General features: G+C 44.2%; 2 protein-coding genes and 1 long non-coding RNA gene across 7 annotated transcripts in view; 1 reads left to right on the top strand and 2 right to left on the bottom strand.

Annotated features, from left to right (window-relative positions):
* Positions 1-7538: 7538 nt before the first annotated feature.
* COQ7 (coenzyme Q7, hydroxylase) lies at positions 7539-20116 on the bottom strand. Its single transcript, XM_054453676.2, has 6 exons — positions 19949-20116; positions 15551-15729; positions 13600-13714; positions 11768-11907; positions 10263-10331; positions 7539-9555 (listed from the first exon to the last, which is right to left on the bottom strand). The coding sequence occupies exons 1-6, from the start codon at positions 20019-20021 to the stop codon at positions 9478-9480; spliced, it is 654 nt and encodes a 217-aa protein (XP_054309651.1). The 5' UTR covers positions 20022-20116; the 3' UTR covers positions 7539-9477.
* LOC134738553 (uncharacterized) lies at positions 20011-25370 on the top strand. Its single transcript, XR_010124330.1, has 2 exons — positions 20011-20134; positions 25229-25370. It is a non-coding gene; the product is annotated as an uncharacterized LOC134738553 (long non-coding RNA).
* The window catches only part of TMC7 (transmembrane channel like 7), a 78732-nt gene continuing 76009 nt past the window's right edge, over positions 24196-26918 (bottom strand). For all 5 annotated transcript variants that reach the window (XM_054453672.2, XM_054453674.2, XM_054453675.2 and 2 more), the window contains one exon: positions 24196-26344. In XM_054453672.2, the coding sequence (XP_054309647.1) occupies positions 26279-26344 (66 nt within the window). In that variant the 3' untranslated portion in view covers positions 24196-26278. The remainder of the gene's footprint in view (positions 26345-26918) is intronic.

The raw sequence follows: 26918 nt of genomic DNA, 5'->3' as shown, positions 1-26918 counted from the left end.
GCCTCTGGAACCAGGCCAAGGAGGTTCAACCACAGGCCTGGGCTGGGGTAGGAGCTGGGCCAGGTCAGCAGTGGTTGCCATGGAAGAGTGTGGCAGCCAATTAAAGGAACGAGATAGAGCTCTATGAACTGACTTGGGAAGATGGCCAGTGTAGGTCACCGAGTGAAATGCACAAATTGCAGATCCAATGCATAATATTATTCCATTTGGGGAACAACACAAACCCAAACATGTATGTGGATAAAAGATTTCTAAAAAACCATCCAGAAAGATATACATTGAATTATTAATAGTAGTTGCTTCTAGGGAACATTTGGAAGAAGAGCCTTTATTTTTCTCTTTTCTTTTTCTACTTATATGCAATTTATATTTGATTTTGAGGCAAGTATTACTTTTGGAGGTGAAAAAAAGAAAAAAATGCACTTAGTGGTAGGTTGCTACTAGCTTATCTCAAAGGAAATTGGTAACAGAGTTTGCTGCTAATCAGCAGTCTACAGGAAGATTTACTTGTCACTGTAAATACCCTTTAGCACTGTTGGAATATTTTCCTATGTGCATACATGCATTTTTATTACAAAAAAATTTTAATGTTTTAAAAACAGGGCAATTTAACCTTGTCTTTAGTCCAACAAAAATGTATTGCACGTCAGGTACTCCGCTAAGCCTTGAAGACATGGAAACGACCAAATTGGTGTCTGCCTTGCAGGAGTTTATGGTCTGGCTCAGTGTGCCTCCCACTTTAACGTGCCTCCACATCACCTGGAGCTGGTGTATTGGTTATCTGTTGCTGCAAAACAAATGACCCCAACACTCAGCAGCTGGAAACATTTATCATCTAAAATAGTTGCTGAGGGTCTATCTAATCACTCCTGAGTGATTCAGGAGTGATTTAGCTGGTTGATTCTGGCTTGGGGCCGCTCAGGAGGTTGGAGTCAACATGTTGGGGGCTGCAGTCATCTGAAGGCTGGATTGGAGCCAAAGGATTCACTTGCAAGATGGTGTACTCCCATGGCTATTGGCAGGAGGCCTCAGTTCTTGACCATGTGAGCATCTGCACAGATTAAGTGCTTGGGTATCCTCATGACATGACAGCTAGCTTCCCCAAGAATGAGTAATCCTAGGGGGAAAGACGGAAGATGCAGTGTCTTTTTTTTTTTTTTTTTTTTTTTAACAGAATCTGGCTCTGTCATCCCGGCCAGAGTGCAGTGATATGATCATAGCTTAGTGCAGCCTCTAACTCCTGGGCTCAAGTGATCCTCCTACCTCAGCCTCCCAAGTAGCTAAGACTGCAGATACCTGCCACCATGCCCAGCTACTTTTTTATTTTTATTTTATTTTTTTGTAGAGACAGGGTTTTGCTATATCGCCTAGACTGGTCTTGAACTCCTGGCCTCAAGCAAACCTCCTGCCTTGGCCTCCTGAAGTGCTGTGATTACAGGTGTAAGCCACACACGCCCAACCTTTACAGTGTCTTTTATGACCTAACTTTGGATGTCACACTTCATTTCCACCATGTTCTGTTTGTTAGAAACAAATCACTGAATACAGCCCACACGCAAGACAAGAGGAAACAAGCTCCACCGAACATAGGTGTATCAAGGAATTTGTGGACATACTTTAAAACCACCACATCTTTCTAAAATGCAAATTCTGTTTGAGTAGGTCTGGAGAGATTCCCAAATTCTGCATTTCTAACATGCTCCCATGTGATACCACTGCTGTTGGTCCCTGGACCACACTTTGAATAATGAGAGAATCAAAGACTTGCAAAGAACTATAGTTCAGATCGCCTCTTTGCAACTACAGTGCTTGCAAGAATAATATCCTTTCTCATCCTGCCATCATCTTTGGATAGCGTCCAATTTTAAAATCACATTTTCCCTGAAAGGTCAGATCAGGAACGTAAGAGAAAGACAAGATTACCCTGTTAATACACAAGGACAAGCTGTAATGGAATTAAAAACAATCAAAGGGAGATTCAAAAAATCTCTCTGGCCTTGTTCTGGAAGCTCTCAGAAGCATAAAACATCAGCCATCAATTCTGAAGGGGAGGCTAAACAAAGAGCCTGGGTTTTTAATAAGAATTGTACAAAGTGCTTTATGGGACTAAGACTCCCGGCTGCAGTACTTATAAAATTAGCTTTGATATGGGAGGGCAAGAAATAGCACCCGAGTCTCAGAAGATGAAAGTTTCTTCATGCTCTGCTCGCTTGAAGGTTAGCAAATGTCGCTTTCTCATTTAACAGCCAGAATTAAAATTTGCATAAAACTAGCCTAAAACAAAGAAACAAACAAAAAACTAAAGTAAATCACCTGTATTTTTCCTATTGCTTTGCTCTGTGCTACAGTTTCGATGTGGTTTGTCCCAACCAAAACTCATGTTGAAATTTGATCGCCAATGTGGCAGTGTTGGGAGGTGTTTGGATGATCGAGGTGGATCCCTCACGAATAGATGAATGTCCTCCTGCTGGACGAGCGAGTTCTCCTTTTCTTGGGAATGGGTTAATTCCCAATAGAGTGCGTTGTTAAAAGGTGTCTGGCTTCCTCTGTTTGACTCTTGCATCCCGTCTCAATCTCTTTGACACGCCCACTACCCTTCCACTTTCCACCATGGGTGGAAGCAGTGTGAGGCCTTCACCAGACACAGCTGCCCAATCCTGGACCTTCCAGCCACCAGAATTGTGAGATAAATAAATCTCTTTTCTTTATAAATTACCCAGTCTTGGGTATTTTGTTATAGCAACACAAAACAGACTAAGACAATTTACATGCCATACGATTCACAATTTTAACATGTATGATCCAGTAAATTTAAGTATAGGTTGTGCAACTATCACCACTGATTCTAGAACATTTTTATCACCCGAAAAAACATTCTATATCCATTAGCAGTTACTCCCTATTTCTCCCCATCCCTGCCCCTCCAGCCCTAGATGACCACTAATCTACCTTCTGTTTCTATGGATTTGCCTATTCTGGACATTTCATGTAAGTGGAATAATACAATATATGACCTTTTGTGTCTGGCTTCCTTCACTTGGCATGATTTTTTAAAATTGTGGTAAAATATACATAAAATTTGCCATTTTAACTTTTTTTTTTTTTTTTTTTTTTTTTTTTTAGACACAGTCTCACTCTGTTGCCCAGGCTGGAGTGCAGTGGCATGATCTCAGCTCACTGTAACCTCTGCCACCTGGGTTCAAGCGATTCTCCTGCCTCAGCTCCTGAGTAGCTGGGACTACGCCTGGCTAATTTTTGTAATTTTAGTAGAGACGGGGTTTCACCATCTTGGCCAGGCTGGTCTTGAACTCCTGACCTCGTAATCTGCCTGCCTCAGCCTCCCAAAGTGCCTGGATTACAGGTGTGAGCCACTGCAACTGGCCCAACCTTTTTTTTTCTTCTTCTCAAAGTCGCCCAGGCTAGAGTGTTCTGGTGCTCTCATAGCTCACTGCAACCTCAAACTCCTCAACTCAAGCGATCCCTCCACCTTGGCCTCCCAAAGTGCTGAGATAACAGGCATGAGCCACTGTGCCTGGCTCCATTTTAACCATTTTTAAGAATACATTCCATTGACATTAAGTACATTCACATTGTTCAAAAATCAATGTCATCCATTTCCAGAACTATTTTCTTCTTCCCATACTGAAACTCTGGACCCAAGCATAATGTTTTTAAGGTTCATCCATGTTGTATCATGTGTCACTACTTTATTCCTTTTTATAGCTGAGCAAGATTGCCTTGTTTGGGTATATTGCCATTTTGTTCATCAGTTGATGAACATGAGTTGTTTCTACTTTTAGTTATTATGAACATTCATGTACAAGGATTGGTTTGAACATGTTTTCTTTTTTTCTTTTTTTGGGGGATGGAGTTTTGCTCGTTGCCCAGGCTGGAGTACAATGGCGTGATCTCAACTCACCGCAACCTCCGCCTCCCGGGTTCAAGCGCTTCTCCTGCCTCAGCCTCCCGAGTAGCTGGGATTACAGGCATGTGCCACCACGCCCGGCTAATTTTGTATTTTTAGTAGAGACGGGTCTCTCCATGTTGGTCAGGCTGGTCTGGAACTCCCAACCTTAGGTGATCTGCCTGCCTTGGCCTCCCAAAGTGCTGGGATTACAGGCATGAGCCACCACGCCCGGCGTTTTCTTTCTTTTTTTTATAGAGACAGGGTCTTGCTCTCTCACCCAGGCTAGAGTGCGCTGTCACAATTATGGCTCACTGCAGCCTTGACCTCCTGAGCTCAAGCAATTCTCCAACCTCAGCCTCCCAAGTAGCTGGGACTACAGGCCCCCACACCACACCCAGCTAAGAAGGTTTTGCTATGTTTTGCTCCTGGGCTCAAATGATCCACCCACCTCAGCCTCCCAAAGTGCTGGGATTGCAGGTGTGAGCCACCACACATGGCCATGTTTTCATTTCTATTGGGTTAATACTCAAGAGAGGAGTTGCTGTATCCTATCTGTTTAACTGAAGAACCACCAGATTGTTTCCTGAAATGGCTATACCATTTTTACAATCCTATCAGCAAGGTATTGATGCAGGATTTCTGTTGGCCACTTTGCCAACCGGGGAACTCCATGGATAGTGATGCCCTCCACCCGGGACTCACTTGGCCTCAGACCTGCTGCAGGAGGCACCCCGCCCACTTGGTCTGCTGGCTGCACCTGACTTGCACACCAGCTCAGACTGTGGCTGGACCAGGTGTGCCACAGCCCACCTGTTACAGCTCATACACGCATTTGGTGGTTCCCAAGTTCTCATCCTGCATCCAAGAAGGATGAGGTTATGCTGACAATCGAAGAGCAAGGAGGATGAAAATGAATTTTATTGAGTGATGGAACAGCTCTCAGCAGACAGGGGACACAAGGGTGGTGGTCCCCCACCTGATGTTGGGTGGTCTCTCCCCCAGTGTGGCTGGGTCCAGGGCTTTTATGGGCTCAGAATGGAGAAGTGCATGCTGATTGGTTTCTGAGTATGCAAAAAAGGTTAAAACAAAGGCACAAAAGTTGAGCACAACAGTGTGAAAAAACAAGGAAGGGTAGATATATGTAAAATAGGTGAAGGGTGGGGATCAATCAGAGGAAAGCACACCAGACAAGAAGACCAGTTCTCAATCCAGTCTGTGGATTTACCTGGGACTTGCAGTTTGGCTTTCAGGCTTTAAATTGTCTTTGGTTTGAGGGTCAGGTTTCACCAGGGACCCACTCCTATCTGCATAGGCATGTGACTGCCTCCTGCTGCTATCATTCTCCCGTCTCAAGAGGTATACCTAATTGCCGTTAGGATAAGGACGATGATCACTCTTAACTGCTTCCTGCTGACAGGGGGCGCTGTTTTGGGAAAATGGCAGTCAGAGCTCACTCAGAGGCCTATCTAAGGGTCCCTGGTAAAAGGGGCCATCATCTGAGATTCTGGTTGCATGACCATTTGGAGTTTGATGACCTCTAGGTGAGAAGAGACAAACCAGGTTATTAGAAGACATGTATCAAAACAAAACAAGGGGGTAACAATAGCTCAAAAATCCTGAGGCTGCCAACATGCCCAGGTAACTTGTGGCTAGAGTTACGTCTGCTAAAATTTGGGTACATGGAGCTTGGCTTTGGTTAGCTTCCCTGGTCTTATTTTCCCAAAGAAACCTCCAGGTTACGGGCACCTCATTTACCCCCTATCACCTGGCAGAATTTGCAGGACAGTTGCCCAGAACTAGAATATTGATCCAGATTTCTATATTAACCATCCCTTGTTTCTTCTGAGCTTCAGCCAGAGATCACTGGTTGGTTCACAGAATAAGCAGGGTTAGTCTAAAATACACACAAAAACTTAAAAACAACTAATAAAACTAGAATTTAATGACAAGTGTGATAAGTTTTAAAACAACTTTTCTCTCTCCAGTCTTCATTTCTGTTAAAAACAAATCATAATAGGATTGTTTACAAAATAAACTTTAGTCTTATACTTGGCCTGATTATTTGTATAAAGTACAGCAAGAATAATTATTTTTCACATATGCTTTTAAAATTGGCTCTGATGGAATTCTGTTCCATAAGGCATATCAGAAAAGACTTTTTAAAGTCAAGCCCAGCAATGGGTTTGTACTCTCAAATACCTACGAGTTGGGTAAATTCCTCTCTTCTTGAGGTCCCAAGATAACTTGGGGCTCCTGGACCTGTTAGAAAGTGACATTCTTTACTCATCACAGGTTACGAGCCCTGTACAAAGACTGTGTAGACAAGGTATGAGGCCAGTTTCTCCTTTTTTTTGGCTCTGCAAGTCAAGCTTGATTCCCTAAAGGGAAGCACACCCTTCTATCAGAAACTGGTAAAACAACCAGTTTCTCCAATTGTGTCCTGTTGCAAAAGAAAATGGATTCTTGTTGCACTTATGCAAATAACTACATTGCCAGAAGAATACTCACAAATAGTTTCCAAATTCTAGAGAAACCAGCAGAGAAACAAATACGCTCCAAATTTTGTTCACAGGAGTACACCTTACTCAATTGTTAAAAGCTGTAAATAGCTCAAAATAAGTTTCTTGACTCTGAAAAACAAAACATCAGCAAAGTTTTAAGCAAAAAGTTAAACAGATTACCTGTTTTCTATTAGTTCAGCCCATTCAGTTAACTCTTGTTCTGCTTGATATTCATGAATATTTCAGCTCTTCATGAGTCCTGAATGTTTTTCCTTTATTCTAATATCACCATCTAAAGATATTGGAAATCTGCATTTAAGAGCACCTAAGTTCTACAGCTGATTATAAACCATCTTTTGAAGAGGATCAAAACAAGACTACAATTGTCTGTGAATGACAAGATGTCTTTAGACAGTCACAGTCAAAAACACGATTGACAAAGAAATTTCGTTATTTCTGTGGTTTACAATAACTTAACATAATAACCCTAATTATAATTGATATCATATACTCAGATATTAGAATTTTAGAAATCTCATACAATTTTGGAACATATATTAATGTTATTCACTAAAATGTAACCCGAATAAGATTAAACATTATTTTTATTTTGGCAATCCCATGTAATTAAACATGTCAAATAATCCAGGGGCGCTCTGTGGCATCCAAAAGTTAGGGGTCAAAAAAGACAACCCTGAAGCTAAAGTTTGATTTGGGGAAGCCTACTGAACATGTTAAAGGTTTAAAACACTTGATATTATAAAATAGAATTCCAGGTTATCATTAGCCAAAATGATGACTCAAAAACTTTTTTAAAAGGCACAAAACCTTTACTCATTAAAAGGGAAGACAACTTTCCAAACAATTTGTCTATTGCCTTTCCCTTCTTTTTTTGGTAGTTTATTTGCAAGGCAAACAAAAATCTTTCATTATCCTTTACTATTACATAAAAATCTTGCTCAAGACAGAGTCAAATTTCATCCTTGCATCAGTCTACTATTAATGTCCTCCCCAATTTTTAATAATACCTTATAGATAAATCTATCCAATCTTAACTAGTTTGACCATGAGGTGAGATTCTTGTAAACATTTTATAACCCTTTACAAATTCTTGTTAAAGAGCAGATCAGTGCCTTAAGAAAACCTTGCTGTGCTTTTATTTCAAGGTTCAATATACAGAAAAACCAAATAATACCCTTTTGAATTTAATCAATGTGTTCATACAGAGCATTTATTTTGTAAGATTAATTTTTACAAACCATCCACAACTTGTTCAAACTTTTGGCTTTATCTTACCTAATTTCAAACAAACACCCAGCCTTAATTTATTACAATTATGATTCGTAGACTTTCACTCAATTACATAAATTCACTCTTGGTTGAGGAAAAGAGAGAGGTGGCAGAGGATTAATCCAAATGATCCTGGTGTCCACTACCCTTCAAAGCCAGACTCTGGTGGGGCAAGTCCTGCCAAGTCATCAGATGCTGATTAAATGCAGGGCACTGGGTGGGAGGCAAATTCCTAAAATGTGGTTCTTTCCCAGAAGCATCTTATAATCTAGCTCAGGGGCTTGCAGCTCCAACTCACACCAGAATCACCTGGGAGCTTCTGAAACCATTCTGATCCTGAACTCCACCCTAAATAAATCAAAACTCTTGGTCCATAAACTGAAAAAAAAAAGTTTAATCTCCACAGGACATTCTAATGGGCAGCCAGAGAGGAGATCCACTGATGTAGGTTTTTCATAAATTACTTAAAAATTTGCAAATTATAAAATATTTCATTAAAGTATGAATATTTGAATCAGTTTTGGGGGTTTTTTTGGGGGGGAGGTGGTAAAAGACCTTAAGGAAAAGACTGTAATTCAACTTCACAAATAATCCACAACTTAGTATATTCTTTGAGGGAGGCAACACCCCCGTCTTAGTCTGTTCAGGCTGCTATAACAAAATACCACAGTCTGGGTGGCTTATAAACATCAAATATTTATTGCTCACAGTCCTAGAGGCTGGGAAGTCCGTGATCAAAGTGCTGGTTGATTTTGCTTGTGAAGGGTCTGCTTCCTCAGAGAAGTCTCACACTTCCCCTTGAAGTCTCACACTATGGAGAGGATGAGGTATCTCTCTAGGGCCTTTCATAAGGTACTAATCCCACTCATGAGGGCTCCACTCTCATGACCTCACACTTTCCAAGGGCCCCACCTTCTATCAACTTGAGAGTGAAGATTTCATCGTATGAATTCTAGGGAGACACGGACATACAGACTGTAGCACTCTCCCACCCATTATCACCCACAATTCAAAACAGAAACGATGATCTTTGACTTACTGATGGACTTCACAGTTCTGCATGGCCAACCTCAAATACTCTCATGTTTCCAATTATCTTTTGTTATCAGTAAACCAAATTGTTTTTTCTCCTAAAGATTCCTGTTACATTATTAATGATTTGTCCTTGATGTTTTAGGAGAAAATGAGCCTGGTGAAGTGGCTCACACCTGTAATCCCAGCACTTTGGGAAGTCGAAACGGGAGGATCACTGAGCCCAGGAGTTAGAGACCAGCCTGGCGACACAGTGAGACTTCGCCTCTACAAAAAAATAGAATTAGCCAGGTGTGGTGGTGCACACCTGCAGTCCCAGCTACTTGGAAGGCTGACGTGGGTGGATTGCTTGAGGCTGGGAGGTCGAGGCTGGAGTGAGTTGTGACCCAGCCTGGGCAAAACAGCGAGGCCCTGTCTCCAAAAAAAAAAAATATATATATATATATGCATGTAAAAGAAAAACACGTATATAAAAGAAAATTAAGTATGAGACCAAACAAGGCCCAGCTTCGTTTGCTGTAACTTGAACAAGGCTGGTGACCTGTTGGTCTCATGGCAGAAAAAACAACCCAGAGAAAAATCAACACTGCAGAGTTTAAAAAAAAAAAAAAAAAAAAAAAACCTTATAATTTATTAACAAAATTCACATTGTACAAAAGTACAAAGATAACTGTACATTTGTTTCTCTGCAAATGTCACCTGGTAAACTACCATCATCTTTTATAGACAGGCAAAACTGGACACACTTTATAATCTTTCTGACAAATATATCGCCACTCTGCATCCGGCCTGGATAATGCTCTTCAGGACGGCATAGGCTGGAGCCTGTTAAAAACAATAAGCAAACAAAGAAACATGTTACGTGCTCATTTTTGGTTGTAAGATTCAGGGCTGGCAGGGCAGGCTTTGGATTTCTCTGGATAAGAAATAGATCTAAGGAACAATTTATTTTAGTTTCAAAGAAAGCTATTCAAAAGGTCGGAATGCCTCTGCTACTACTGCCAAAGCATTGGAGTCATCCAGATTCTCACAGGAAGGAAAACAAGCTCCTGGGAGGCCAAGGCAGGCAGCTCACCTAAGGTCAGGAGTTCGAGACCAGCCTGGCCAACAAAGTGAAAACTCGGTCTCTACTAAAAATAAAAAATACAAAAATTAGCCGGGCATGGTGGCATGCATCTGTCATCCCAGCTACTCGGGAGGCTGAGGCAGAATTGCTTGAACCCGGAAGGAGGCTGCAGTGAGCCAAGACTGCATCACTGCACTCCAGCATGGGAGACAGAGTGAGACTGTGTCTGAAAAAAAAAAAAAAAAAAAAAGCTCCTGGGGAAAAGGAGAAGGGATAAAGCAAGAAAGGAGATTCCCAGTCTGGAGCAATAATGCGTTTGCTTGCTTTTTGTCAAAGCAATGTCATTGGTTTTCTCTCCCTTTGGCTGTCACTTTAAAATGTATTTTTCTGGCAACAGAAACCTCCTGCCCCTTCAGCCTCCCAAATAAGGAGTCCCAAAGCAGAACAGGTAACAGTAGGGCCCTACCAATTCTGCATCATGGTCGAGGCCTATGTCATGGTGCTCAAGCTCTTCATCCCGAAATTTCTTTATCAGCTGGTGAAATAAAAAGACACCGAAGCAAGTTAGCCTTCCAACTCTCCTGCTGTTCCATTTCATTTTGGAGGCTAAAGCCTCTTATTATGGCCTAAGACAGGGAGGCCAGCTTTTCTTCTAAAGGGCTAGAGAGTAAATACTTAGTCGCAACTACCCAGCTCTGCCACTGTAACCAGAAAAGCAGCTGGAGACATGCAAACAAATGGACATACTTGTGTTCCAATAAAAGTTTATTTAAAGAAACAGGTGGCTGGCCACAGGCCATGGTTTGCCAACCTCAGATTTAGACTCTAAAAAACTAAACAGTTCCCTTATTTGCTGTGGAAAATTATCTCAGGATATCTATTCATTTATTCAATCTAAAGGGTTCCTGCTCACAGCATCTGCTCAGAATCTACCAACGATAAAGAAGTGAGCCGGGCACGGTGGCTCACGCCTGTAATCCCAGCACTTTGGGAGGCCAAGGCAGGAGGATCACCTGAGGTCAGGAGTTCCAGACCAGCCTGGCCAACATGGTGAAACCCCGTCTCTACTAAAAATACAAAAATTAGCTGGGCGTGGTGGTGCATGTCTGTATTCCTAGCTACCTGGGACGCCGAGGCAGGAGAATCGCTGGAACCCGGGAGGCGGAGGCTGCAGTGCAGTCGGAGACCACTGCACTCCAGCCTCGGGGACAGAGTGAGACTCCATCTCAAAAAAAAAAAAAAAAAAAAAGTGAACAGCACCAGGTGGTGTGGCTCACACCTGTAATCTCAGCACTTTGGGAGGCAGAGGCAGGAGGATCACTTGAGCCCAGGAATTCAAGATCAATCTGGACAACATAGAGACAGACTGTCTCTACAAAAAATTTTAAAAATTAAAAATAAAATAAGTGAACAGGACAGGGCTCAAGAGACAAGGGTTCTGGCCGGATGTGGTGGCTCATGCCTACAATTCTAGCATTTTGGGAAGCTGAGGAGAGAGGACTACTGGAGCCTGGGAGTTCAAGACCAGCCTGGAAAACATAGTGAGACCCCATCTCTTAAAAAAAAAAAAAAAAAAATTAGCTGTGCGTGGTGGCTATGTATGTAGTCCCATAGCTACTCGGGAGGCTGAGGCAGGAGGATCACTTGAACCCAAGAGTTTGAAGATGCAGTGAGCTATGACTGTGCCACTGTACTCCAGCCTGGGCAACGAAGCAAGACCTCATCTCTAAATAAAAAGAAAAAAGACAAAGGAGACAAGGGTTCTAGTCCCAGCTCTGTCTGTGCTGTATGGCCAGGGCAGATGGGTTCACCTCTCTGTTCGTCAGTTTGCTCACCTTTAAACTGAGGCACTGACCTAAGCCTCTAAATCCCCATCATCCCCTAACAATCTCTAATATGTTTTCCTCTTACACGATTGCTATCTGCCCTTTTCCTCCTTGAGCAGCCCCGTTCTAAAGCACGGATAAATACCTGAAGAAGTTCCTCGTATTTTTCCGGGTCCTCCTCCATCAGCGTCCTGATCTGGTTGTTGTAGTGATGTGCTATGCTCTCTTCCACCGCCACGGTGCAGGCCATTGCACCTTCCTTCCCGAGCAAGGCGGTCCCCGCCCCTGGGATTGTTAAACCCAGACCAGAAAAGTAAGAGACAGATATGACCGGTAGTGGAGATCATCTGTGGCCAGGGCTTCTCAACCTCTGCACCAGACATCGGGCCGGGTCATTCTTTGTGACAGGGGCTGTCCCATGCATGGTAGGATATTTAACTGCATCTCTGACCTCTACGAACTAGATGCCAGCAGTGCCAACTAAGTTTTGACAACCAAAACTGTCCCGAGGGCTGGGCGTGAGGGATCACGCCTGTAATCCCAGCACTTTGGGAGGCCGAGGCGGGCGGATCACCTGAGGTCAGGAGTTCGAGACTAACCTGGCTAACATGGTGAAACCCTGTCTCTACTAAAAATACAAAAATTAGTTGGTGTGGTGGTGGGCGCCTGTAATCCCAGCTACTTGGGAGGCTGAGGCAGGAGAATTGCTTGAAGCCGGGAGGCGGAGGTTGCAGTGAGCCAAGATCACGCCACTGCACTTCAGCGTGGGTGACAGAGCGAGACTCCATCTCAAAAAAAAAAAAAAAAAAAAATGTCCCTAGGTATTGCCACATGTCCTCATCAGGGGGGCAAACTCCCCCTAAGGGAGAAGCACTGTTTTAGGAGAGATTGGATCCCAGTGTTAAACCTGGAATTACACAGTAAGAAAAGCCATTCTCTTTTCAATGCTGTTCTATCCTGACCGTGGCCAAGAGAAAGTCCGCATTTGGGGTGAGTATATCTTTGATCTTTTATACCATTTACGCTTCTCCGTTTTTTAAAAGACTGAACAGATCTCAGGTTGAGAATCTTTGTCAGGGAACAGTATTTGGCTGCAACTGAATTCTACTAGCTTTTTTTCTCTGTTGTTTATTTTTACCGTATTTTCTATTTACAATACTGACATTAGGCCAGGTGCGGTGCCTCACGCCTGTAATCCTAGCACTTCGTGGAGGCCAGAGAGGGAGGATGGCTTGAGGCCAGGAGTTTGAGACCAGCCTAGGTAACATAACGAGACCTCATCTCTACAAAAAAATAGAGCTGTGCGTGGTGGCATGCGCCAGTAGTCCAAGCTACTCAGGCTCAGAGGCTTAGGTGGGAGGATCACTTGAACCCAAGAGTTTGAGGCTTCAGTGAGCTATGACTATACCACTGCACTCCAGCCTGGGCAACAGAGTGAAACCCTGGCTCTGTTTTTTTTGTTTTTTGTTTTTTTGGGGTTTTTTTTGAGACAGAGTCTCACTCTGTCACCCAGGCTGGAGTGCAGTGGGCCGATCTTGGCTCACTGCAACCTCTACCTCCCAGGTTCAAGCGATTCTCCCGCCTCAGCCTCCCAAGTAGCTGGGATTACAGGCACGCGCCACCATGCCCGGCTAATTTTTGTATTTTTAATAGAGTCGGGGGTTTCACCACGTTGGTCAGGCTGGTCTCGAACTCCTGACCTCATGATCTGCCCGCCTCGGCCTCCCAAAGTGCTGGGATTACAGGTGTGAGCCACCGCACCCGGCCTTCTTTTTTTAAAGTACTGACATTAAGATTCTATCTTAAATAAATTTAAGCCACACACACAAAAAGGCAGTCAATTTAACTTTGGAAAAATATGAAGTAAACAGAATGAGGTCATAAGAGGACACAGCAAGAATTGTGAACATGATACCTGAAGGATTTAATCATCTTAGATCCCCAAGCTTGCATAAGCTCTTCTAGAGAGACACGTACCCAGTGCAAACCCCAGCACATTCCAAAAGGGCATCAGAACTGTCGGCCGGACCCTGAACGTAACCATCAATTCATTGAACTTTTTCAAATGGTCCTTTTCTTGATCCCACATTTTCTGCAAGAAACATAAAAATAAAGACATGCAAGCATTCCGTAGAGGCCTCCCACTCATCCAAGCGGCATACAGGGAGCAAAGCAGAAACAGAGAAAATGACGGAACTGCTGTCTCCCGCATCCCCCTCAAAACATCAATGGAAAGAGTAAAACATCAGACTAAGGGAATCTGTGACAAACAGAAGAGAGTGCCAAGAATACAAAACAGTCTATTATCTCAATTCCAGGTAAGACTGCCATGAGCCATGGTTGCAGCAGAAGTCTCTCAGGCCCACAATGTGCCTAGTAAATGACAAGGGTCCACACACATAAGAAATGACATGTTTAACCCATTTCAAAGTCAGGAAGGCAGAACATCAGCTGTTGTGTAATTTCCTTCCAGATTACTAGAATAGTATCATCTTGTTGTTGTTGTGGTTTGTTTGTTTCCAGACAGGATCTCACTCTGTCACCCAGACTGTAGTGCAGTAGCAAGCTCATGGCTCACCGCAGCCTCAACCTCCAGGCTCAAGCGATCCTCCTACCTCGGCCTCTCAAATTAGCTGGGATTACAGTCACATGCCACTACACCTGGCTAATTTGGTTGTGTGTGTGCGGTTTTTTTTGTTTTTTTGTTTTTTTGTTTTTTTTTTGAGACAGAGTCTCACTCTATTGCCCAGGCTGGAGTGCAGTGGTGTGATCTCAACTCACTGCAACCTCTGCCTCCCGGGTTCGAGTGATTCTCCTGCCTCAGCCTCCCGAGCAGCTGGGACTACAGGCGTGCACCACCACGCCTGGGTGATTTGTTTTGTATTTTTAGTAGAGACAGGGTTTTGCCTTGTTGGCCAGGCTGATCTCAAACTCCTAACCTCAGGTGATCCACTCGCCACAGCTTCCCAAAGTGCTGGGATTACAGGTGTGAGCCATTGCACCCAGCTAATTTTTGTATTTTTTGTAGAGACGGGGTCTCATCACCTTGCCCAAGCTGGTCTCAAACTCCTGGGCTCAAGCAATCCATCGGCCTCGGCCTCCCAAAGTGCTGGGATTACAGGCGTGAGCCACCACACCCAGCCCTGAATATTATTTACATCAGAGGAAAAAGGGAGAATGCTAGCTGCAGCTAACACTTAGATGGCACTTCCTAAGTGCCAGGGGCCGTCAAATAGCTTTATGCAAGCAATTCATTCAATCCACACAATCCCTGTGAAGGACACACTAAGACTGCCCCAGTATACACAAGAAACTGAAGCACAGAGAGGCTAAGTAGCTTGCCCAAGGGTTCAGGGCAGGCCATTTAACTTGTACTAACTTGACCTTTATGGGCCAGGCCTGGTTCCTTACCCAAACCCAGGCCATTATAAGGCCATTTTGCAGATACGGAAATGGAAACCCAGAGAAGTCCTGTGCCATCCTCAAGGTCCCACAGGTAGGAGGTGCGAGAGAGCCAAAATGTGAACCAGGTCTGTGTAACTACAAATTCCAGGTCCTCCCATGGCCTCTTGGGATATAATATCTCCTCCAGCACGGCAGGGGGCAGGGCTGCAACCTCTCAGCACAGTTGACTGCTGTGCTGAGCGATTCTCAACCTTTTTTCATTATTGCCTGCCCCCGCCATGGAGTACTGATACCAAAGATATACCGCATACCTGTCTATGTACTAGATGTCTCTCTGTGCTTTATCCATAAAAAGAACAATATGCTTTTTGCTCCCCATCTCTCCACCAAGAACCAACCTTCGCTCTCCTGGGGACAACAGCATCTCCCTAGGGAACGCTTGACCTCCCATGATTCATTACTTGAAGGCCTTTGGATCTGCTCATTCAGTAGACCAGGGTGAGGGAGATGAAGAAGCACCCACCTGAATGACTGGCCCGACGCTGGTCCGACCCAGGACGGCCATCTGCCCGGCATAGATGCGGTTTGCTCCATATTCGCCTGCATGATCCACCCGGATTATTCGATCCACAGCTGCCCGATTGATATTGTCTAAAGTCATTCCTGAACTGCGAAATCTGACACTGATCCTTCTTCCATAAGCTGAAATGCAAGTGTTTATTCTTCGTTACGCTCAGTTAAAATCCAGATGTTCCTTTTACAGACAGAAGAAAGGGCACTTTGGGATGGAGGTCACAAATCAGCTCCCCATGGGCCAGGCGTGCCCATAAATGGACTCTGTTTAACCTACAGTGTTAAAACAGAGGATTTTACCTAAAGATCTGGATTTCTGGTTTCACTTTAAGTGTACGAAGATCTGGAAATGCTGAGCCTACCTTCTTACCAGGTAGTTAACATGGCAACCGCTTCTAGATGGGCATGGTTCTCCAGTTCACCGGCCCTCTGGCCCGCTTCGCCCCAGCCCAGGCTGTACAGTAGAGGCCCGTACAGAGCTTTCAAAAACACCGTGCTCTTCCCCAATCAATCTCTAGGAGGGGGCTCTCTGAACTGATATTGTTTAGAAGCTCTGCGCATAAGTCTTCTCTTCAGCCAAGGCTTAGAACCACAGACTAAGTTCTCTTAAAATCCACACCTGTCCGGGTGCGGTGGCTCACACCTGTAATCCTAACACTTTGGGAAGCCAAGGAGAATGGATCACCTGAGGTCAGGAGTTTGAGACCACCCTCGCCAACATGGTGAAACCCCATCTCTACCAAAAATACAAAAATTAGCTGGGTGTGTTGGCACGTGCCTTTAATCCCAGCTCCTCGGGAGGCTGAGGCAGGAGAATAGCTTGAAACCGGGAGGCAGAGATTGCAGTGAGCCAAGATCATGCCACTGCACTCCAGCCTGGGCAACAGAGTGAGACTCTGTGTAAAAACAACCAAAAAAAAAAAAAAAAAAATTAAAAACCCCACACCCTTGGGCATTCGATTTTGAGACTAGCCTTGGAGCCTAGATTTCACTTCATTATGGTCCAAAATCAATTCAAATGAACTCTCATCTTCAAAATGTAAATTCTTCATGACAGATTATACTTTATCTTTAAAAATAAATCTCCTAACCTTAACACCTTAATTATATTCTCTGAGCCTTATATTAGAGTAATTCAAAAGGTTTTTTTCCCTGCCAGAGAGGAGTTTTGCAGCATTCTTAGGTGTGTAAGGTGTATTCACCTAATTTTGCAGATACGGAAAATAGAGACCTAGGGGTCATTTAGTTTGTAATGGTAGCTTCAATCTGCACTGGTATCACTTTTTATTTATTTTTTTTTTTGAGACAGACTCTGACTGTATCGCCCAGGCTGGAGTACAGAGGCGCGATCTCCGCTCACCGCAAACTCCACCTTTCGGACTCAGGCAATTCTCCTGTTTCAGCCTCTAGAGCAGCTAGGACTCCAGAGTAGCTAGGACTACAGGCAGGCGCCACCATGCCCAGCTACATTTTTGTATTTTTAGTAGAGACAGGGTTTCACCATGTTGCCCAGGCTGGTCTCGAACTCCTGAGCTCAAGCAATCCTCCCTCCTTGGCTTCCCAAAGTGCTGGGATTACAGGCGTGAGCCACCGCGCCCAGCCAGCATTGGTATCACTTTGTAATGTTTTAGGGCTCTTAGCCGTGACTACCATGTCTTTTATGCAAACTTCTTTTCACTTAGGCTAACTTCAACAGCCAGCGAATATGTGGAAAAAATTCATTTTGGATACACATGTGGTTCTTTCATGACAAAGGCTTGAGTGCTTTGGACACGAGGTAGTGAGGTGGGTTGGTGAAATTTGGGGTGGCTCTGAACTTGAAATCTTCTACCAGATGGGGTTGTAAATGTCACACTTTTAACAAAGAAGCGTGGACCTAAATTCTGAAGCATAATGACCCAGCTTTGGTCTACTCCTCGCCATGATCCCCTCCATCTCACTGAGCATATCTGACTCAAGAGACTGCATAGGCCGGGTGTGGTGGCTCATGCCTGTAATCCCAGCACTTTGGGAAGCTGAGGCAGGTGGATTGCTTGAGACTAGGAGTTCAAGACCAGCCTGGCCAAAATGGTGAAACCCCATCTCTACCAAAAATATAAAAATTAGCCAGGCATCGTGGCGCGCGCCTGTAGTCCCAGCTACTCAGGAGGCTGAGGTAGAACAATCACTTAAACCCAGTAGGCAAAGGTTGCAGTGAGCTGAGATCATACCATTACTCTCCAGCCTGGGTGACAGAGTGAGACTCTGTCTCAAAAAAAGAAAAAAAGAAACAGAAAACATGTGTCCCATCTCTAACACTAGTCTTGGGAAAATCAGGATCGACATTTCTTACATATAAAATTGGCAGTAATCATTAGCTGGATGCGGCGACTCACGCCTGTAATCCCAGCACTTTGGGAAGCCAAGGAGGGAGAATCACTTGAGGTCAGGAGTTCGAGACCAGCCTGGTCATCATGGCGAAACCTCGTCTCTACCAAAAATTCAAAAATTAGCCAGGCGTGGTGGTGCTTGCATGCAGCCTCAGCTACTAGGGAGTCTGAGGCAGGAGAATCGCTTGAACCCAGGAGGCGGAGGTTGCAGTGAGCTGAGATCGCACCACTGCATTCCAGCCTAGGTGACAAAGCAAGACTCTGCCTCAAAAAAAAAAAAAAAAAAAAAAAGGCAATAATCAGGCTCTTTCCTTTTTAAGGGAAAACATACAATAATAAAATTTTCTTACTGAGTTATGAAGATAAAATAAGATATAAGAAGCAAAGTAACTATAAACAGAAATGAATCTTATTCTCTTATGCTCACTGGCTGAACAGAGCAGCATTAAAATTCACATTCAACAACCCTCGGAGTTTTGCCTGCATTACCACATACTTTAAAATAAAATTGAGGCTCGGTACTAGAAGCTCTCAAATGCATCACTTTATGTCCATATTTTCCCAAAGTATGAAACATGCCAGTGTGGTACCTAAAAAATATTAAGTGGTTTATGGATATGCAGCAAATAACCCCATGTAGTAAGGGGTACTCTTTTAAATTCTCTTGCAATCTCTTTCATTAAGGAAGATAACTCCATCTACAGCTGGTATAGCCTTAACACTTTCCCAACACTTGCTAATTTCCCCTTTGTAACAGAAAGACAGTATTTAATACAATTTCATAACTTTTTAATTTCAGTTTGTTTTTTTTTAATGATTACTCATCCATTTGTGGCAAGTGTCACTGGCTTCCCATTCACCATAAGGATTTTGTTTCAAGGAAATTAATTTAATTTTTAAATGGGACATAGCTATACAAAAAAACACATCTAGTAATCAAAAGTTCAAGCAGTACTGCCATTAGGCAAAAATCCCGAAAGCGGTACACGGTAATTTAACGTTGAGAAAACGACTTCATGAATTTTTTTTTTTTTTTTCCGCGCGGGAGACAAAGTCTCGCTCTGACGCCCAGGTTGCAATGCAGTGGTGCAATCTCGCCTCAATGCAATCTCTGCCTCCCGGGTTCAAGCGATTCTCCTGTCTCAGCCTCCCGAGTAGCTGGGATTACAGGAACCTGCCATCATGCCCGGCAAATTTTTGTATTTTTAGTAGAGGCGGGGTTTCACCATGTTGGCCAGGCTGGTCTCAAACTCCTGACCTCAGGTGATCCTCCAGCCTCGGCCTCCCAAAGTGCTGAGATTAAAGGCCAGAGCCACCGCGCCCGGGCTCATGACAATTTTCTAAGGCAGCACAGATGAAACAAGGAAAGCAGGAACCAGGGTCCAAAACCATGTCTCTCTACTCTAAATTCGATGCTCCTTCTACGACACGGATGGCTCTCAAAGTCTACAGTGCATGCAGATCACCTAAAGGTCCTGTTCACAGATCACAGATACCGACCAAGTAGGTCGGGGTGGGGCCCGAGAATCTGTATTTCTAGCGAGCGCCCGGAAGTAGCGGAGGCTGCTGGTCGTCGGGCTACCCTTTGCCTGGCATGGCCCTGGGCAAAGACTACAAAGAGAGAGACTCCCGGAGACGCTGAATTTTCAGTGTCGCCAACTGCCCTGGACTCGGAACGCTGGCCGCACCCGCCGTGACATCACTGCACAGGTGTGCAATTGCGTCACTCCCCAGGCGTCACTGCAGAAACCACCCCCGTCCTCCTGTCACTCTCGCCGCTAACTACAGGCCCGGCCCCGCCCCGCCCCGCCCCGCCCCGCCCGCCAGCGCCCCGGAGGCTGAAGTCACGCAGTCGCGCTCCGTCGCAGGCCTGTGACGTTACGAACCTCTCCCCCGTGACCTCTTCGACCCAAACCTCAAGCGAAAATTCCCTCGCTCGCTAGCCCGGCGCAGGACTGTGACTGCGCGCCTCCCTTTACCTGAGAGGAACCGCCGGACCCCCAGGCGCAGCCGCCAAAGGCAGGGAGCCGCCGCCGCCCGGGCGCAACTCATTGCCGGGACAAAAAAATGCAACCACTTTGTTGAACGGAACTGGCCAATAGTGCCCTTGACTCGGACTGATGACGCAAGCAGACGTAAGGAAGGCGCAGCTCGCCCGCGCACCGGTGGGAACGCCCCCTAGCCTCGTGCTAGGGGTTAGATTGGTTAGATACGACAAATAAAAAGATTATATTGGGTGGGGTCACTGTCAATCACTCGGAAGACGAAGGAAGCCAAGGCGCCTTGGGTTGCCAGGGAGATGAAAATGCTAAATTGCTGTTTAAAAAGATCAGGACAAGGTTATGATTTCTCACCCAAGTTCCTAGGAAAAAGGATCATGAGGGAATTACTTATTAACAAGGCACGGTATTTCCTGCTTTACCTACGTGGAAGGAGATTTTTTTTTTATTTATATCCTACGTCTACTTTAAAATAGTAAGCCTGGGCAACATAGCGAGACCCCGCCTCTACAAAGAGTTTTAAAAATTAGCCGGGTCTGGTGGAGCACACCTGTAGTCCCAGCTACTCGGGAGGCTGAGGTGGGGGGATAGCTTGAGCCCAGTAGCTCGAGGCTGCAGTCAGCCGTGATTCTGCCACTGCAGTCTAGCCTGGGCCCTGTCTGAAAAATAAATAAATAAATAAATAAATAAATAAAATTATATGTATATATAAATTACATGCACCACATGGTTAATCGTGTTATATAGTGTTATCTCTATTGGTGGACTGAAAGCCAACTTTAAACTTCTTCCTGGTCCTTTTCTCTATTTTCAGATTTTTCTACAGAGAACATGTTTTATCCTTGGTATCCACCTTAATGTATTGTGTGCATGTATGCATGTATATTTGTGCAAATTGGAATTTTTGGGGGAGGGGAAATTTAGCAACATACTTTAAAAAGATCATATAATACAGCAGTCTTACGAATCTACTCAACGAAATAATTTTTAAATGAGTAATGTACATGAGGGCAAAAATCAAAGATGCATGTCTGCAAGGATATACAACGTTTAATATTGGCAACATCGGGGCTGGAACTGGGAGAAGGGAGTTTTCACTTTCTACTTTACACCCTTGGATTATTTATATACTTTATCCAAGTTTACTATAAAATATTTTAAGATGCCATACAATTGTAAAATTATTGAATTCAAGTTTTTAGTTGTTTTTATATCACTCTAGTGTTCAAATTGACACACCAAAATAATTTAAAATTATGATGAACCCAAATACTACTTAGTGAGGATGTTGTAGCATTCTCATGTAAAACTACTGAGTGTCTGAATCTGGTTCTCAAAAGCCTTAAAATGTTCAAAACCTTTGCTGTAACCCCACTTCTAGGTCTCTTGTTTCCTTTTTTGTTTTGTTTTTTTTGTTCTTTTTAGACGGAGTTTCACTCTGTCGCACAGGCTGGATTGCAGTGGGGAGATCTTAGCTCACTGGAACCTCTGCCTCCCGGGTTCAAGCGATTCTCCTGCCTCAGCCTCCCAAGTAGATGGGATTACAGGTACACACACCACCACGCCCAGCTGAGACTGGGTTTCGCTGTGTTGGCCAGGCTGGTCTCAAATTCCTGACCTCAAGTGATCTTCCCACCTTGTCCTCCCAAAGTGCTGGGATTATAGGCGTGAGCCGCCGTGCCTGGCCTAGGTCTCTGTTTCGAAGGAGAAAAAATGTTGACAAAGATTTATAGATGTGCCCATTATTTATTACTGGGAAAATTTGGAAACAAAATGTTAAGCAACAATTGAATATCAAAACATTATGTCCGAGTGCAGTGGCTCACGCCTGTAATCCCAACACTTTGGGAGACTGAGGCGAGAGGATCACTTGAGCCCAGGAGTTCAAGACCAGCCTGGGCAACATAGTGAGATCCCACCTCTACAAAAAATTTTAAAAATTAGTCAGGCATGGTGGTGTGTGCCTCTGATCCCACCTACTTGTGAGGCTAAAAGGATCACTTGAGCCCAGGAGGCTGCACTGAGCCGTGATCACTCCACTGCACTCCAGCCTAGGTGATAGACCTAGACTCTGGTTAAAAAAAAAAAAAAAATCCAACTGTATGATGTTATGTAGCCCATTGAAATGTCTGTAAAGAGCTTTTAATAACAGGAGAAAACACTATCTTTAGATTCTTCAAGAAAACACATATTAAGTGAAAAAGAAATGAGAATACCAAAGTTCTTTCCTTCTTTTTCTGTCCTACTTCCCTCCCTCTGTACTTTCTATCTTAAAAGGAATTTTGCCAAGATTAACAGTGGGTGCCCATAAATGGTGCTTTTTAAGTTTTTTTCTCTGTTGCTTTTGATGTTCTCTGTATTTGCTATAAAAAACAAGTATTTTTATAATGGCAAAACAAAATTTAAAAAACAAAAATGCATACTATTCCTTAATTCCATCCCCCTACCCACCAAATTATCCATTAAAAAAACTAGTTTCAGCCAGGCACGGTGGCTCACCCCTGTAATCCCAGACTTTGGAAGGCCGAAGTGGAAGGATCACTTGAGGTCAGCAGTCAAGACCAGCCTGGCCAACAGGGCAAAACCCCATCTCTATTAAAAGTACAAAAATTAGCTGGGCATGGTGGCGCACACCTGTAGTCCCAGCTACTTGGGAGGCTGAGGCAGGAGAATCACTTGAACCCAGTTTGCAGTGAGCCGAGATCGCACTACTGCACTCCAGCCTGGGCAATAGAGTGAGACTACATCTCAAAAAAAAAAACAAAAAAAAAACACACGGCCGGGCACGGTGGCTCACGGCTGTAATCCCAGCACTTTGGGAGGCCAAGGCGGGCAGATCACAAGGTCAGGAGATCGAGACCATCCTGGCTAAACCCCATCTCTATTAAAAATACAAAAAATTAGCCGGGCGTGGTGGTGGGCGCCTGTAGTCCCAGCTACTTGGGAGGCTGAGGCAGGAGAATGGTGTGAACCCAGGAGGCAGAGCTTGCAGTGAGCCGAGATCTCACTACTGCACTCCAGCCTGGGCAATAGAGACTACATATTAAAAAAAAAAAAAATACACGGCCGGGCATGGTGGCTCATGCCTGTAATCCCAGCGGATTACAGAGGCAGGTGGACCACCTGAGGTCAGCAGTTTGAGACCAGCCTGACCAACATGGAGAAACCGTGTCTCTACTAAAATACAAAATTAGCTGGGTGTAGTGGCGCATGCCTGTAATCCCAGCTACTCAGGAGCCTGAGGCAGGAAAATCGCTTGAACCTGGGAGGTGTAGTTGCGGTGAGCCAATATCGCCCCACTGCACTCCAGCCTAGGCAACAAGAGCAAGACTTCATCACACACACACACACACACACACACACACACACACACACACACACACACAGCCAATATCGCCCCACTGCACTCCAGCCTAGGCAACAAGAGCAAGACTTCATCACACACACACACACACACACACACACACACACACACACACACACACACACACAGCCAATATCGCCCCACTGCACTCCAGCCTAGGCAACAAGAGCAAGACTTCATCACACACACACACACACACACACACACACACACACACACACACACACTTTCCAAAATTTCAGAGAGACTGATTTGAGTAATAATAATATTCTGGTCTCCTGTTTAGCCAGCTCTGCATGTATCAAACTCTTTCTCTGTTGCAATTCCTCTGTCTTGATGAATGGGCTGTATCCAGGCAGCGGGCAAAATGAACCAGTTGGGCAGTTAGAGGTGTAGTTGCGGTGAGCCAATATCGCCCCACTGCACTCCAGCCTAGGCAACAAGAGCAAGACTTCATCACACACACACACACACACACACACACACACACACACACACACACACACTTTCCAAAATTTCAGAGAGACTGATTTTAGTAATAATAATATTCTGGTCTCCTGTTTAGCCAGCTCTGCATGTATCAAACTCTTTCTCTGTTGCAATTCCTCTGTCTTGATGAATGGGCTGTATCCAGGCAGCGGGCAAAATGAACCAGTTGGGCAGTTACACACATACACCCCTCCTTGGCTTCAACAGAGCCAAGGAGCTTTAAAAGCACTCATCTGAGGACTACATTAAACACTTCTTTCTTCTCTCTCATTTTAGGAAAAAGCAAAGAGGAACTTTACAAACTGTTACAGTTTTCCGTCATCACTTGACGGCTGACAAGAAGCCTCTTTGAATTCCAGTATACATGATCACATTTTAAAACCTTCAAGACGCCGTTTAATCAGGAGTTGTAAGGCATATTTGTTAGAGAGAGCTGCACTTTAAAAATTATACAGACATCACCTGAAGTTATTAAAGTTATCAAAACATATAAAAACCTTCAAGTAAGAGGTATGCATATTAGCAGCATTTAACTAAAATTAATATATTAATTAGCATATTTCAGTATCACTTTTATAATAGGAAAAAAAGGCAGTACGTTTTCGTTGTGTTCATCACACACACACACAAATAGAAAACTTGAATATCATCAAGCCTGGCCACAGTGAAAATGTTATATAAATATAAAGGCACTGGGCAGAAATGTTTACAATTACAACTTTTTTTTTTCTTTTCACCTATCTTTTCTTTTGAGATAGGGTCTCCCTCTGTCACCTAGGCTGGAGTAGTGGCACGATCTCGCTCACTGCAGCTTTCACCTCCCAGGTTCAAGTGATTCTCGTGCCTCAGCCTCCCAAGTAGCTGGGATTACAGGCACACGCCACCATGCCCGGCTAATTTTTGTACTTTTAGTAGAGACAGGGTCTTGCCACGTTGACCAGGCTGGTCTCAAACTTCTGACTTCAAGTGATCTGCCCGCCTTGGACTCCCAAAGTGCTGGGATTGCAGGCATGAGCCACTGTGCCCAGCAGAATTTATTTTTTTAAGTGAGACTGGAATGAATCTTTGGTTACTCAAAATTCCATGACACCAGTTATTAGATTTAGATGAGATCAGGCGTGTTCAGAGTGGTATGGCTATAGTTATTAGCTTTAGACACCCATAAACCTTAACAAGTCAGGAAAAGACCGAAAAGCTCATTGGTATCCCAGTTACAAAAATATCCCACTTTAAATAATATCTTTGTGGAAAAGCAAGAAAATGGCTGTAAGAAAGGGATGAGAAGATATCTTTGCTCCTCTGAGCAAGGAGTCAGGCATTTTTGAGTAGTGGAGTGGAGATGGCCGGGGAGAATTAGTGTTAACAGCAACAGCTTTCTAAAACCTGCACCCAACTTTAAATTCCAGGCTACTCCCCAGGAAACGTGTGGAGCCAGTGAAAGGAAGAAAAACAATGGAAGGAAGGCTTGAAAAGTCCATTACAAAACTACAGTCCTTTGAAAAAGGTTTCAAAGATATTAAAATGAAAACTGATTACCTTAAACAATAACTTAAACTTCTGTTCTTCTGTTAAAAGGTTCACATCTATCAATTTTGGGTAAGCTTACAATGAGGTATTTATTGCATATGGTTTTTACCATAACGGAAATCTTAAGAGATATTCTACATTTTTTTTTTAGGCAGAGTTTTGCTCTTTTTGCCCAGGCTGGAGTGCAATGGTGTGATCTCAGCTCACTGCAAACTCCGCCTCCTGGGTTCAAGCAATTCTCCTGCCTCAGCCTCCTGAGTAGCTGATATTACAGGCATGTGCCACCACACCCAGCTAATTTTGTATTTTAGTGGAGATGGAGTTTCTCCACGTTGGTCAGGCTGGTCTTGAACTCCCCAACTCAGGTGATCCGCCTACCTTGGCCTCCCAAAGTGTTGGGATAACAGGCGTGAGCCACTGCACTCAGCCACGTTTTGTGAAATAAAGGCACGTGCATTAAAAATTGTAAGCACAGGAAAACAACCCTAAAAAATGTGGATGTGTGTGTTTAAGAAACCAGCCTCCAATTCTGTTTGTTATACACTCATGGGCTGGTCTGATTAACAGGCTGAGCTTCAGTCCACATCCCAAAACACTTGTGCACATAAACTTGTGGCTCAAATACTAAACTACCGTCTCTGCTCTTTCATTCTTGTAAAAGCTTGAACGGCTTGTTGGTTTTTGGTAGAGTCGTCACAGAGTGGCCGGTCCACAGGCAAACGCTTGGGTTTCCCCTGCTTTTCTAAGTCACTGAAGCCCTAATTAAGGGCTGGGTTAGGTAAACACAGCTGCACGTATGGAAAAGCCTAAACTCCAGAAAAATATATTTTTAAATGTCCACTCAAAACCCAGGTAGACTCTGTAGGCTCAGCAGAATCACTAGGTCAGCTTAGAAGCAACAGGCAGCACCATCTTCACGCTCAGTCTAGTTAGTTCCTCGTGTCCCTTTGGGCTTCTGTTAGTTTCTGGATTAGGTAGCGCTTGTCACGACTTTCCTAAAAAATAATAAGTTCACATGTACATTTAATATATTTGGAAACAAATACCATCATTACCTACCAGACTGAGGGCTGAGGATTCTAACCACTGGACTATTGTAATGGCCTCTCATCTGGTCTGTCATTGTGTCCGCTCCACAGCCCCTTGTCCACAAAGCAGCCGATCCTTTTTTTAAAAAAATGCACAGTACAGCCAGACATGGTGGCTCACGCCTGTAATCCCAGCACTATGGGAGGCCGAGGCCGGTGGATCACCTGAGGTCAGAAGTTTGAGACCAGCCTGACCAACGTGGTGAAACCCCATCTCTACTAAAAATACAAAAATTAGGCCGGGTGAGGTGGCTCACGCCTGTAATCCCAGCACTTTGGGAGGCCGAGGCAGATGGACCACCTGAGATCAGGAGTTCGAGACCAGCCTGGCCAACATGGTAAAACCCTGAAACCCTGAAACCCCGTCTCTACTAAAAATACAAAAAATTAGCCAGTCGTGGTGGCGAGTGCCTGTAATCCCAGCTACTCGGGAGGCTGAGGCAGGAGAATCGCTTGAACCCGGGAGGCGGAGGTTGCAGTG

This window comes from Pongo pygmaeus, chromosome 18, assembly GCF_028885625.2.
Source record: "Pongo pygmaeus isolate AG05252 chromosome 18, NHGRI_mPonPyg2-v2.0_pri, whole genome shotgun sequence".
Lineage (NCBI taxonomy): Eukaryota > Metazoa > Chordata > Mammalia > Primates > Hominidae > Pongo > Pongo pygmaeus.
The sequence above is the reverse complement of the archived record's forward strand: the minus strand, read 5'-3'. Positions and strand labels throughout refer to the sequence as shown.